The 15891-nt window shown below is 39.2% G+C and overlaps 1 protein-coding gene across 1 annotated transcript; it reads left to right on the top strand.

Moving 5' to 3' along the window:
- Positions 1-2138: 2138 nt before the first annotated feature.
- On the top strand, positions 2139-12524 carry LOC108939251 (HRAS-like suppressor 2). Its single transcript, XM_018760416.1, has 4 exons — positions 2139-2156; positions 8253-8373; positions 10938-11236; positions 12444-12524. Exons 1-4 carry the CDS (start codon positions 2139-2141, stop codon positions 12522-12524), a joined length of 519 nt encoding a protein of 172 aa, XP_018615932.1.
- The last annotated feature ends 3367 nt before the right edge of the window (positions 12525-15891 follow it).

The raw sequence follows: 15891 nt of genomic DNA, 5'->3' as shown, positions 1-15891 counted from the left end.
CCAACGTAAAGTCAGTCCTACTTTACGGAGCAGAGACCTGGAGGACCACCGTCACCACCACAAAAAAGATACAGACATTCATCAACTGTTTGCGACAGATTCTCAGGATCCACTGGCCTGTGATCATCAGCAAACAAGAGCTATGGCAGAGATCAGGACAACAACCAGTAGAAGATGATATCCTGCAAAGACGCTGGCGATGGATCGGCCATACCCTGCGAAAACCAGCTTCAAACACTACAAGAAGAGCCCTCACGTGGAACCCCCAAGGCAAGAGGAAGCGAGGCCGGCCGAAAAACACATGGCGACGCTATCTGGATACAGAAGCCAAGAGGATGGGCCACACCTGGGGAAAACTGGAAAAACTGGAAAAACTGGCCCAGGACAGAGATGCCTGGAGAGCCCTTGTTGACGGCCTATGCCCCAAGAGGGGTAGTAGGCATAAGTAAGTAAGTAGTGAAATCATCAGTTGTGTTGTGAGCTGTAAGAAGAGGGAAAGGACCTGTATTAGATATATTTTTCAAAGGGAACTGAACTGTATAAAAATGGTCCCATACAATAGTTTATGAAAGTTTATACTGCTCTTTTCTAAAGTGTTGTGTCTTACAATGTTATTAAACATACTGGTTACTTATTTATACAGGTGCTCTTTTTTAATTCTAGAATACCCAGGACGGGTGGGCAGCTACAGGCACTCTGAGTGTTTGCATGTTTCCCGGATTTGTTCTACGTTCTGCAGTTTCCTTCCACAGTAAACGGATTTGTTTTTCAGGAATAGCTGGGGACTCTAAATTGCCTGTAGTGAGCCACTGTGTGTGCATGACAACCCTATGATGTCCTGGTGTCCCATCCAGGGAATACCCTAACTAGCCCTGCACACTGAGACTCCAGGATAGTCTCTCGACTACCGTGACTGTTGAAGACAACTCTTCACTGTATGTGGATGCCAACATGACCCATTTTTATTATGCTGTAGCAGAATAATATAGAAACCTGCAGCAAAGCAATACTGCCCTAATACTGAACCAGTCAGGGTGAGAATCGGAGAAGGAGCATATCAATTCCCAGTTTATTATTAAGAAATTAATTCATGTCTTGTCGGTCTCATTTACTGTCATTCTCTTTGTGTTTCTGTTCATTCTACTTCCATAGTTAACAGTAGTTGCAAGAACAAGAGAACTTCCCATCAGTAATTACTGTATAATACTGCATGGGTGACTGTTTGCACTTTCGCAGCTACGTAATGCATGCTTAACAGTCCCTCACGAATACAACACTAAAATGCAAAGAAATGCCTGGTAAACCGTTTAAGTGGTGTATTAAGAAACATTAAGCACATGTAATAATCATTTACATTTATTTAGCAGACGCTTTTCTCCAAAGCAACTTCCAGCGAACTCTATGTAGTGTTATCAGCCCACACACCTTACGCACCGTGGTGACTTACACTGCTAGATACACTACTTACACTGGGTCACTCATCCATACAACAGTGGAACACACTTTCTCCATCACTCACACATTATGGGTGATTTTAGAGTCAATAATCCACCCAAACAGCATAGCTGTGGGAGGAAACCAGAGCACATGGAGAGAGCATGCAAACTGCACACAGACTGAATGGCGATCGAGCCCACATCCTCTCGCGCCACCCAGGCCCTGCGAGACAACAGTGCCACTTGCTGTTCCACCGTGCTGCCGACAAAGAATAATAAATAAATGTTTCCAGGCGCGATGGAATTTGTGTAGCAACCAGGAAAAAAGGTATTCAATTTAATCTCAGTTTTCTTCCAGCATGGTACATTTAGTACCTCTGACACACTGAGACTCAGTAGAATAAAGTGAAGGTCATGTAGCGGTTAGATCGGTGGTCTTTCCAAAGGGGTCATAAGGTCAAATCTCTCTCGGAATAGTAGCCTATATACTTTACCATGCATCAATACAATATCATCTTGTTGAACAAGTAAGTCAACATGTGCTGCTTAGTCTACAAAACTAACATGGTAAATAGTTTTAGGCAAAGGTGTCATTTCCTTCAGAAAGTATTTTTTTTTTAACTAAGTCCACGCCTAGTAACTTGTTTAAAATATGCTTGTAGGGAAGAAAAGAAATACTTGTCTCTCTGGCAAACTGTAGGAATGGACTACACACAGCAGGTAAGTGTTTTACTGCAGTGTTTTTACTGTATAATCTACTGATACGTTTTTACGTATGTCGTTCGTGTTACTATAGGTCTAAATATAAATAAAACCCGCCCGAGGATGTATGTCCCAAGACTGGGTTGTTTTAATCACATTTCATCTCTATGAATTGTTCAATTATCCTGAGCTCCTGAAAGTACCACCTCTTACACCAGTGCCCTGATGGAAAAGCTGTGAATAAATGCCTTAACGTTCAAAAGAGAACGCAACTGATCTTCAGTTTTATGCAGCGAAGTGCTCATTTAGGTCATTTAAGGACTTTTTGTCAGTAAGAATACAGCAGGTCCTGCAGGTAAAACAACACACACACCTTCTGAACCACTTGTTCCTCACGGAGTCGCGGGGAACCAGAGCTTACCTGGCAACTCAGGGCATAAGGCTGGAGGGGGAGGGGACACACCCAGGACAGGACACCAGTCCGCCGCAAGGCACCCCAAGCAGGACTCGAACCCCAGACCCACCAGAGAGGAGGACCCGGTCCAACCCACCGTGCCACCAGACGGGAGAACAACATTGGCTCATAATTTAATCTGCAGCAGTTAAGCGTGTGTCTTTGCTACTATTATACTTTGGACATGTATGATGTAGGCAATTATAACATGTGAACACGGTTAAAACTATTGCGTGTTTATGCAATAAACTTTTAGATAAAACCAAAAGCTATGCTGTCAAACTTGTTCAGGAATGAGCCTGGGAGTGGCACCTATGCAGAGCCCTGAGCTGTGTTACAAGTGTGAGGGAAAAAAGTGAAATAGAAGTGATGGTAACCGACACTGGCTGGTACTGCAAAGCAAGAAGAGAAATAATGCTGACAGGTTTAGAGATAAGCTGAAGGGGTGTAGGGTGTCTGCTATACGAAGTGCATACCTTACTTTAGCCTATAGGAAACATAGTAGATAAGTAACAAATCAGAAGTAAACACAAGCTGAGCACACGTTGATCATGCGGAAAGAAAGCCAATGAGAAATGTTACTATATATGTAGGATGCGTTTCTAGAACTATATAATACGTGTACTGTAAAAAAAAATCCTGTTGTTTTTACAGAAAAAAATCTGGCAGCTGTGGTTGCCAGAATAATTCTGTGAAAATAGTCAAAATGTAAACAACTTTACTGAACAACCTGTAAATTTTACAGTTTAAAACTGTTGTAATTTACAAAAAATTACATTTTAAACCAGTAAATCCAACAGCCCTTTTCTGCTGAATTAACATGACCACGCAGCTATTAAACAAATTCTTTCAGTAAGATTTACATGCTGCATAGTTTATTGTACATTGAATCCCATTTGATTTTACTGCAAAATACCGAACACTGGTAAACTGTAAAAGCCTCATTATGAGGCTGTCATTTAACTGCATTTTTCTGCAGATCTTTCTCAAAAGTTTTTTATAATGTACTGTCTTTTGCAGTATTAATGACAAGTTTTACAGTGAAAGCAACATCTAAATACTGCAACTGAATTTTCTTTACAATTTATTCATCAGAATGTAAAGGCATAAAATCCTGTTCTATGACTCCTATCTAACAATAATCTAAAATATAAACTGTAAAACTGTCTAAAAGTATTTTTCATCGCCTGTTAGGATTATTGCTCAGTGAAAAATAGAAACTGTTTCTGTACATTACAGGGAGATTTAACACTTCTATCTTCGGTACAGTTTAATTTAAACGGCAAAGCCCAATATACCTTAAGAGTTACTGTACTGAAAGATTACAAAAATCCAGTAACAACTTGCATTTCCAAGAATTTATTAACCTCAAGGCAAGGAACAAAAACATGTCATTTCTCAACATACATATTCACAATATGTACTTGACAAACATTACAATGGAGTCATTGTGACAGATTAGCAATGATCTTATTGGAACTGAAAGAAGAAAGATGGAAAGAAAGAGAAAGGAAAAGTGAAAGACAGAAAAATAGTTTTCTTTGCAAACTGAGGTGCAGGCATGCACACGAGGACATACAAGATCAATAGAACAATTGAATACAAACTAAGAATTTCATCAAACCTTTACTGGCTTCTTCAGCTTGAAGAACTCACTGAGTAGGGCACATCATCACATGCCATAAATCTTACTGAGTTTAGGCGAAATTCAGAAATCACGCCAGTCATGATCCAACAGTTCTTGAATCAAGGTAAAGGACTCTAGGGTTAACGTGAAGATGAGATGTGTTTCTCTTCTCCACTTTAGTGCCCTGCTCTGAGCTGATGGAGAAAAAAACCTTGGGAGAAATAAGAAAAATAGATGACAGTATTAATAATAAAATAGCTTTCTTGATTCCAAATATTCTTGTATTATAACATCAAGATAGGCTACCTGTAATAACAAAATCTTTTATGCACAAATCATATCAACAGCATCGTTAAGCTGTAGTTAACTGCCACACATCATCTTCTGGATTTTGCACTTTTTCACCAAGTAATACAGGCAGCAAACTTAAGATATTCCAATTCTAAATGGCTTGACCCAAAAGCTTGGACACCTCACAGTTGACAGCACATGGCTTTGTGAGAGCATCAGATCCTTTGTACTTGAACTGCTTGATACGCCAGTTCAAAAGTGAATATGTCAGCCATTTCTTCTGCTTAATGAAATACTTCAGGTACAGTGCAACATTGTAGGATGACACCCTCAAATATGTCACAGCCTAAACAAGGTGGGAGACCAGGTTGGCAAACATGAAAAGATTTCAGAGCATTGCAAACAGAGCTTACCTTTATGCCTTTGACGTCTTGACTGTCTTCAGCTTGTAGATCACCAACAGCAGAATCATAACTTTCAGAGGTGCGTTGTGGACCACATACATTTGGATCATCACTCTGAAACTCATTTCGCGTTATTTCACAGTACCTGCAAAAGTACTGAGAACTACTAAAGTTTTCAGTAAACCCACCAATGCTGTGTGAACCCAAATTTAATTATCACCAGCAATACAATACAGAGCCCCTTTGACCGTTTCACCTCTTGTAGTTATTCCATTTTCCTCCATATATTTCAAATCCAGTAACATCTCTGAGAAAACCTTAGCAATTCCAAATTGTTTGAGGTCATTCTCTCCACACAATAAGATATGTGATCAGTACTGGACTGCACATGAACAGGTAAATTTGGCACAGAAAGATAGACTAACAATTTTGTGTTTTTTCTTAGTAGAGGCAAGGGGACTGACAATTTCAAAAGCATCCTAGTACAGAATTAGCTTCAGGCATCCTGGATTTTCAGTGAAGAACTGGTTGGATTTAAAGATTTGTCCAACAGTAATGTCACCAAAATAATCTTAGTCTGATTGACACAACTGCTGTGACACTGAATTCTTCCATAATTCTGATTCTAATAAGCTATTTACTGTTTGTATCACAGGTATGTAGTAAGCAAGCCTTTTGTGTCATATTTTCATCATTTCCTAATGTTACTTTTTAGGTTCTATGTATCTGATCATCTTTTTGAATGCTCGAGCTCTTGAATATGCTGTTCTCAGTGGTCCCTGATGACAGACAGAACAGATCTGAATCCTTCACACAATCACAGATTTTAGCAATAGCATCATCTGTTAAACACATGTCATTTTTTTTAAAAGTGAACATACTTTACTTAGAGTGTATTCCTGTCCCAACTCATGCACATTTTGTATCTCTTCAACAATCGTCTGTGTTGTTGAAGCTGGAAGAAGAAGGAGCTGCCCTTGGGCCTTGCAATTTTAGGTAGAGTAAACATACATTCTTAAGAAAGGTCTCATTGATTCTGTGGGAATTCAATGCTTTCATTTGTTGTTGCATCATTGAGCTCTGGGAAGTATCTTCACATGCAGTGACCGCAGAAGCAGGCTGAGAATTAGTACTTTACCTGTAACTTGTAATGATGACGTATTATGGTGGAGACCGAGGGGTTGCCCCCCCCCCTCTCTCTCTCCCCCACGCGCGCGCAGGCTGATATACTTGGCCGTGTACACATTTTGTGCCTCGCATGTTTTGGAGTTTAATCATGTTGTTTATTTTATCGTGAAGACAGCTGTGTGAAATATAAATCATCCATAGTTGCCTACAAGATATTAAATGAAGAGCTTCCATTTTTTCCGTGTCCGTCTGGGTTTATACACCTTTCTAGTTTCTTTGGAATCCACGTGAGGATCTGGGCTAACTCATTATCATATCACTTACGCTATTCACCGAACGTGCTCTATGTTTCCTGGACATATGAGCAGTGAATGATTCTCAGAACGTATTTTTACCACGACTGGACTGGTGGACATGATGATGCCGCAGGTTGCCCCTCCGTCCGAGAAATGCTGTGGGATATATAAGTTCTTTCACTGTGAAATTGGCGCCCGCACACAGCGAAATGCAAAGGCACATTTAAAATATGTAAGAAGAGCCCTACGGGTGGAGACACATTGAACCCGGTAAAAATCAGACAAATGGGCTTTTGAAAGCTGTGTAAGTAAAAATGTCCGCTTCAAACAATGCATGCATTGATTGACTGATTGAGCGCCAGCGAATGATGATTTGAAAACACAATAGAATAGGTGAAGAACTCTACAGCACATAACCCTCAATGTCTCCAATATTTTTCTGCAAAAATGTAACGTAATCATTTTTAACAAAACCGCCGGTTTCTGTAAGTTTTACCCTCCTCAGAGAACGCCGCAAAAACCTCCGCTCCGTGAATTTGGACCAGTCTGTCTGTTCCCGCCAAAATGAAGTTGCGCAATGAACGAAGAGCGACGAGCTGTTCTGCTCAGTGATTCGACGAGGCTGCGCTCGTTTGAAATACAAACGGAGGCGTTTATTCTCGCGGGACTGACTGCCTGTGACGTTTATGTTGAAAGTCATTACTGTTACATTTAAAATTGCCTTAAGGCAGTAAAAATATTACCAGATTGCATTATTCTGTAATGAAAATATAAACTTTTCATTTTATCATTAACAATTAATACGATGCAAAAATAAAGAGCCGATGAATAGCTATGGAACAGATGACCAGCTAACTGTCCATTGGAATACAAAGATGAAATTTCTCGCAATTCCACCACCAGTCACACCTGATGTGTGAATACCCTCAAATTAAAACTGGAACCTGAAAATCTACACATCAGAAAATCATAATAATGATTTTTCTTTCAATTCCAATATGCTGTGATGGGCAGGCAAAACAACTTTTTGTCAATGTCCTAAGATTTATGGACCGAACTGTAAATCCGTCATTCATCTCTCCACAATTTTATCAACATGCTCCATGTTCACTGCAAACACCTGCACTTAGCTATGCCAAGTACGTTTTATTTTCTACAGTCAACATAAATAGGAAAGTGCAGTTTTTAAGGAGCATTTCAATGTAACACTCTTAAAATCCATTGGCTATTAGCTACACTTACTCATGAGCTCTCTTATCAGAGAGGCTATACAATAGCTCATATGTAATACACTTTTACTACTAGCCTACTGATATATTGTTAAATATAGGCCTACTCAATTCTAAACAGACACATCACCTGTTTTTTAAACCCTTCTTATTAACATAAGTTTACAGTTTTGGTACATATTCTTATCTGTAAAGTATGCCATATTATTTTGTGAAATGTAATACGGTTTTTCTCAGTATTAAAAAAAAATCAACCTGACAAAAATGTTATTTTGACGCTGTCGTGTTGTAATTTTAACTGTATTGTGTTGCTTTTTGTATTACAAATTTTCTGTGTTTAAGATACAGTAATCTGTAAATTCCACAAGGAAATGAGATGATTTTAACATATTCTTAGTATAGAATTCACAGTTGTGTTTGGTTCAGTATTTTACTATATATTACTGTAAATTCAACACTTTCGTTGTTTTTCTATTTACAATTTTTTGATGTTACGATTTTACAGCATTTCACTGTTAATTTCACTGACATTTCTTACAGTGTGTGTATCGGATGCTCGGAGAGACTCCCTAGACTCTGATACAGGGGACAGGGGTCTCTCCCTCCAGCTGGGGTGAAGTAAAGTAAGATACTCTCTCCTATCTTTGGTCCTTTGTTTGAGTCATGTCAAATTTCTTCCACACAGGTTAGTCAGGTTGTGGCCGCCGGCTGTTTTGGAGATCTGATTGAGTTCTCCTACCCCATTGGATACTCGCACTGGGGCGTCTATGATGGAGATGAATACGTTGTCCATTTTGCTGTGGCAGGTAATAAATCCCATCACGATTGGTTTCAGGAAAATAAATCTGGAAAATAATGCGGTTAAAATTTATTTCCGAACGTTTACCTACATTTTACTGGATTGTTGTAAGAAGTCATTTGCTGTATAACACAGGAAACATGTGAGACGTAAGTGATATGGGAGACCGGCTTTCCTGCAGTCTAAATTAGTGTGAACAACATTTTGAGTGCCAGTTCACAAATACTTTGGAATGGATATTGATAATAAACTGAGCATTGTGTGTTGTGCAGCAGAGGAATATAATAGCATATAAGGAATAAACAGAAATCCAACAGCATCTCTGTAAGGACGTTTAATTGGCCCAGGGTGTTAATATTTTATAACAGTGTGGTATAAAGTGTTATTTCCTTCTGTCTCATGTATGCTGTATGCATGGGAGTGGTTGTGTCCCATGCTTTTCAGTCTGAACTTTTTCCAGTTAGAATTACCATCCTACTGCACTGTTGAGCCCAGGAATATAAAGTAAGTAAATTACCAGAAATATAAAGTAAGACATTATTAATTGCCAAGTATATTAGCTCATACAAGGAATTAGACATGGTGTATGCTCCTTCAGATGCACACACAGAGTCTGAAACTGCTTGTCCTGGGCAGGGTCATGGCAAGGTGCAGCCTAGCCTGACATCACAGGGCACAGGGGGAGGGGACACACCCAGGACAGGACACCAGTCCATCACAGGGCACCCCAAGTGGGACTCGAACCCCAGGCCCACTAAAGAGCAGGACCTGGTCAAGCCCGCTGCGCCACCGCACCCCCGGCCCTTCAGATGCATTCAAATCATAAAGAACAACATCAATAGTGGTGGGATGGTGTCATGCAAGCATTATCTGTATATCTGTCTAAGCTGCTATTGACCATGTTCCTTTTGCCCTCTGTACTCTGGTACTATACTTTGTCACTTACAAACTGATCTAGAAGTACAGTATTCCAAATTTAGACAATCTGTGGTAAAAGGAAATAACTTAGAGTGGGAAAATGTAACTTTATAGTTTCTATTCTATAAAGAATCACTTTACTGACACTAATAACCGTTGCTAGTAAATAATGCGTTATAGCTTATTGGAGAAAAGGCTGCATTATTGATAAAATAGACAGTAAATAATTACCAGTCTGTCTTTGGGCTTCAATTCAGTTCAGATCAATTTAGTTCAGTTCAGTTTGATTGATTTTTCTAGAGCACTCTTCTCACACAGGCGTGAAGCTCTGAACAAAGGATCAGAGCCATAATAAAAAATAAAAAGTTGGCTATAAACTACTACAATAACTATGTAATTATTAAAGCTGTAAATAAGCTTTAATAATTATATAGCTATTGTAGTAGGAAAAGAACAAAACCATTGCCAACTGAAGGGCACGGGAAAAATGTAATCTCTTGCACTCCTGGCATTCTAGATTAAAAAAAGACTTAAATCCATTTACAGCTATTTAGATGCAAATAAGTTGATGTCTTGGTTTGTGTAGGTGTATATATATGGTTCCAGTCAAAAGTTTGGACACACCCAATTTAATGTGCTTTTATATAAGATTATATATCTTATGCTTGTATGAGACTAAAGTAAATATATACATATACACACACACACTTTCTGAACCACTTGTCCCATATGGGGTCGTGGGGAACCGGAGTCTAACCCAGCAACTCAGGGCGTAAGGCTGGAGGGGGAGGGGACACACCCAGGACGGGACACCAGTCCATCGCGAGGCACCCCAAGTGGGACTCAAACCCTAGACCCACCGGAGAGCAGGACGCAGTCCAACCCACTGTGCCACCGCACCCCCTACTAAAGTAAATAGAAGAAAAATATATAGAACACTTGATGACTATTCATGAATTTCTTTCCAAAACAAATATTTGAAAAATTTTAAACTAGTGAATTTTACAGTTGTAAAATGTTAAAGCACAATCATTATACCATCCTAATTTCTATCTTTACCTCTTTGTGGCATTCATCAAATTGTGGAATTTCTATACTCGTTAATGAACTTGAGCCAGTCAGTTGTGACAAGGTAAGATGGGTCTAAATATCCCTATTTGATAGAAGGCTATTATTTCTATTTGTAGTAGTCCATAATATAGCAAGAATAGTTTGACTTAGCAAAGACAAATGACAGTCTGTCATTACTTTCGAAAATGGAGGTATGTTAATCCAGAAAATTTCAAGAGCTTTGAAATTTTTTTAAATTCCGTTGCAAAAACCACCAAGCGATATGATGAAACCGGCTTTCATGATGACCCTCCACAAGACAGGCTGACCAGCTTTGGACAAACCTGAATGAACGTACGTTTTAAACTAATTTTCAGGCAAGAAACTCGGAACCTAAGAATATTTCACTGTCCGTTGAAGGGCAACTTATTTCTATTCCTGGATGGGAGAGTACAGTAGGTTTTTCAGTTTTTCCCGTATTACTAAGAGCACTGGACGCAAGCAGTACTAAGCTTCATCAGGTGGTTGACGGTTCAGCTACACCAGAAACTACATGGATTCAGCCATTAAGCTCTTGTAAGAGGACAAACGGCTTTTTTCCAGATGAGGGAGAACTGAAGAGAATGTTCCGCAACTCTCTCCAAACGATGTTCCCCGTGTGCGGTGACCTTCTGCTTGGTGAGACGCGGATACAGCGGCAGTTGCTGTTGGATGTCAATGTGCCCAAAGGGGCACAGGTCATTATCAGCAACAACCAGCATGGACGGGAACCATCATCTGAAGAGGACATGAGGCATAGGTGTAATGCCTTGCTCAACAAGGAGTTGCCTTACAAGCTGTTCACTTTAAATTGTGAGCACTTTGCCACCTTCGTACGATACGGGGAGGCTGTATGCAACCAGGTATATATATACATACTTTTTTAAATATGAAAATGTGCTCAAACACAGCTTAGTGGAATTTTTTTCAATTTTTTTTTTTGTACCAGCTCTTAGTTATACATAACAAAAGGAAAGAGTCATATGAATCCTTAATTATCTTAGCAATATAAAAGTTATCCCTTGGCTCATGTCTATAACTGTTTTACAGACAAACATTCAGATATTTGCACATAAGCAGAAAATAACTAAATAAAGCTAAAAGAAATGAAGTCTTAATAAATTGTGAAGACTCATTTACGAGGAAATGAGTTTGACATCCTCCTACTTTTTGTTAACTTCCCACGTAACTTATAATGAAAATACACACACGGGGAGCCAGAGCCTATAGGACCCGGCAACAAAGGGTGCAAGGGGAGGGGACACACCCAGGACAGGATGCCAGTCTGTCATAAGGCACCCCAAGTGAGACTTGAACCCCAGACCCCCCAGAGAGCAGGACCCAGTCCAACCCACTGCACCACCACACCCCCATAATGAAAAGAGAAACTTTATAAATGTGAAAATGTCCTTCAACACATCTCAGTAGATGTTCATTAAAAACCTGTAATTTTACTGAATAAGTTAATAAATAATAAGCTTGTTTTCAAGTCTTCAAATTAATTTCTCCAAGTTACATGGTTGCCGGGTAGGCTCCGGTTCCCCGTGACCCCGTATGGGACAGGCGGTTCTGAAAATGTGTGTGTGTGTGTACATGGTTGGCTGTTACATGTTTATCTTTATAAAATTAAGTACACATACAGTAGCCTTCAAAAGTTTCGACTAGTGTATATGTAATTGAAGTTTGGCATAAAATGTGAAAATTATTTATTAAATCATAATTATTAGAAGTTTTGCTAAATGTTATTTTGCTAAAAAAGTTTAACCACAAATTAACATATTTTGACAAGTGGTTACAATCATAGATATATCTTGTACTGCATTTATTAAACTTTGATAGTAGCATTCAATACATTTGATCTTAATGGGATTTGGGAATTTCATTGTCTCTCAGCAACATTGATGATTTTGCTAACTTTACTGGTGTTTTATAAATAGTTTTATTGCCGTATCTCAAAAATTACCCAAACATATACTCATATATTTTGTATCTACTGCACCTGCTTTTTACACTTTCTGCAGTGAGTCTTCAGTGTTTTGCATTGAATCCCTGTGTTCTTTTGTTACGCAGATTCCAGGAAGAGCTAGAAACAAAGAATGTGAAGGGGCAACAAAGGTTTTCAGAGACATTGTTGATCTTTACTATTCCTGAATCCTCATGACAATCGTCTGCTACAATTCTTGTGGGTTTTTCAGCCATATTTAATGTATGTATTAGGACAAGTTGGGGGTGCAGTAGCGCAGTGGGTTGGACCACAGTCCTGCTCTTTGGTGGGTCTAGGGTTCGAGTCCCGCTTGGGGTGCCTTGCGACGGACTGGCGTCCCGTCCTGGGTGTGTCCCCTCCCCTTCTGGCCTTACGCCCTGTGTTGCCGGGTAGGCTCTGCGACCCCGTATGGGACAAGTGGTTCTGAAAATGTGTGGGTGTGTGTATTGGGACGATATTATAGAACACTCAATTTTTGAGAATGTGGTGGAGGGACGGTATCTTTCTTAGAGTGCAAAATGAACATTATATTACTATATTTATTTGTATTGCTGAAAATTCTCAAATATAAAGCAGTTTTTTTACCCTTCCTTTTTATGAAAGTCAAGCTGTTCATTACACATATGCTAAAATATTCCAAAGCTGTTTACAGGCTATGGGTTGGCAAGAGACAGCATCGAGTTGCTGACTACATGAACATCACAATTGCAACAGGTCAGAAACAACTGAACTTTTACAGTAACAGCACAAGTGTTTGTAAACTAAAAATATGCATCTACAGGTGTCCCCCATTTTATGGGTGTAATTTATTTCTGAAAAGTCTGTATACCAAGAGTCTGCAAACCAGGTTAGGGTTAAATGTAGAGATACGTGAACAAAAAGCATTACTGTAAAAGGAAAACATTTCTCAAAATAAATGAGACAGTACAACTTAAAAGGGAACAACCTGAAAGACAATACATCATCGGGGAAAAGTCTGCGCCTCATTGGCTGATGACTTTGATATCATTAGGAAAACTGCCTCAAACACTGGAAAAGTATCTAACACTGGGAGCATTGGGTCAGTATAAGATTGCAGGTGCCCATTATACACATGTATGCATTATGTCTAAGATTTTACAGAAGTTATGTAGTGTACATCATTTATAACTAAATTACTTGTTGTATTACTTTCTTGGAATTTTGACTCTCTTTGCTGGTGTCATTATTTTTTTCAGTCTAAAAAGTGATCTGACTACCACCTTATTGTTGTATAACTTTGCTGAATAGATTTGTTTGATCTGAATATATCTTTTTAGTCTTTAAATTAAAAAAGGTTTCCACACTACCTCACTGGAGATTTTGTCTTGTGTATAGTATATTTGTCATCTCATTAATATTTGTACATTTGCACAAGACATCTAAAATGATTTCATTGATTTTGCTCTGCATGTCACACATTACTGGCGTCACATATAATGAAAGAATTCAGACCTTGACACTTTTTTGTGTTTGTACACTTTCTTGCCATCAATCAACAGACGATGCCTAATAATGAGAGTGAAAATGTTTCAGAATTTTCAGCAAATTTAGTAAAACTAAAAAAGTGAAGTCTTTCACTTAGTCATTAGTCAAGCCAGTGGTGAGTATGAAAGAAAGCAACAACTCCTCTAGCTCCATAATCGAAATATTTTATTGATTCAGTCAAAGTGCTACATGGAATATTGCCACCAGTAAGAAATCAGGCATTTACGAGAGATATTTATGCCAAAAAGGCTCTATGTCCAGCACATAGTGAAGGGTTATTCACGAATAAAGTTTAAAACAGAAACAAATAATCCAAAAAGGCATCAGAAAAAAGCATAGCTTGTTTCTGCCTAGGTCAGATGCTGTTCTAACCCAGATTTGACTTAAATGTTGGAGCAGAAGTATAAACATTAAGAGATAAAAAAGGTTAACATGTTCTAGTCCACAAAGAGAAGCAGTCTGTGGTCTTGAGGCCTGGAAATGTGGAGCTATGGAGGCTACAAGGTTCATTGGACAGATAGAGACTTCTCTACAGACAAGTTATCCAAGTTTTCGATGAGAGAGGAGGGATTTTTTTAAGCAAGTGTAAATAGTCTTTTTTAAAATCGGGTTACTGAGGTTCATGATCATTCTGGGCAATCTGAACTTTTAGTAGGTCTAGTTGAGCAGCAGCACAACACCCTTGGTGGTGTTGTGACAACCCTTGTGGTCATGGGCCAGTAGGTGGCTGTACAGTAAAAACAAGGGGTTGCTTTACTGGGGTTAGAGCTTTTGGGTTTGAATGAGCACATGACATGTAAACTGCAACCGCCTGCTGGGCCTAAACCATGTGTGCCTTTTTTTCATGATAAAAGCAACAATTAACTACATGTTAGGCTTAGACACCTGGAGGTCTTTGATGTATAACGTTCAGGAATTGTCCAGGATTTTGGGCCAGTAACACACAATGTGGACCACTGTGCTGAATGCTTATAGCCAATGGGTTATAAAAAGTACAAAGCCATACATGCCCCATTACCAAATATAATCCTTCTGACCTTATTGTGCTTTGTCAAGGTGTACATGAATGCATGCGTAGTAATGTGTGTTTTAAAAAAAAAAAAAGCAACACTACAGAAATCTACGAAGGAACTAAGTCCCTTTACAGAATGTTGAATTACCAGCTATGGACAGCAATAAAGGGGTATTGTAATAGGGATAAGTAGAAAAGTAATGCCTTTAAAGGCATTCTTGTGTACTGCTACCTGCTTCCATTTCGGTTAATAAACGAATCGCACCAAGAATCAGTGGTAAAACCGGTCCATTACACAGACATTTCCATTTGTGTGCTCGGAATAGTCACTCAGTCAGGTGCCTGGTTAGGGCGTGTTTCCGGCGCAATGCTGAACCTGGACACGTCTCATCGTTCAGTATGGTGTGCCTCAGGGCTCTGTGCTGGGTCCATTATTCTTCTGTTACCATTGGGTGATATTATTTTCAAACATACTGTAAGACCCTGGTTATTGCCTACAAATGCATAAATAGAACTGTTCCCAGCTATTTACAAGACTTGATCAACTGCTACACCCCAACCGAACTGCTTTGCTCTTCTACTTCTATGCGCTTGGTGGTCCCGCGCACAAAAGGTAAAACACAGAGAGGTTCTCAGTTCTGGCTCCGTTGTGGTGGAATGACCTCCCCCTCTCACTCAGAACTGCTGAATGTCTGTTGACATTTAAAAAGGGTCTGAAAACTCACCTTTTCCAGACTCACTTCACACATGATCTCTTAAGCTCACGTAAAGTATAAAATGTTCTTGCTCCATAGCTTTATGACCTTGCCCGGATAAGCCTTTACACAGCTACTCCTGTATTGTACGTAAATGTTTATCTCAAAAAAAAAAAAAATTGTAGTAAAGTGATCAAGAATGGTCTATTCTGAGTTTTATGCAACTATTCGTGATGAACATTGGTGTATATGCTGGAAAGAAACTAACTTAAGAATCATGTTTGCAACTATGGCTCCCTTTCTCCTAATGTAATGCACAAG

The sequence above is a fragment of the Scleropages formosus genome, chromosome 19 (genome assembly GCF_900964775.1).
Source record: "Scleropages formosus chromosome 19, fSclFor1.1, whole genome shotgun sequence".
Taxonomy (NCBI): domain Eukaryota; kingdom Metazoa; phylum Chordata; class Actinopteri; order Osteoglossiformes; family Osteoglossidae; genus Scleropages; species Scleropages formosus.
This window is presented reverse-complemented; position numbering and strand designations above follow the sequence as displayed.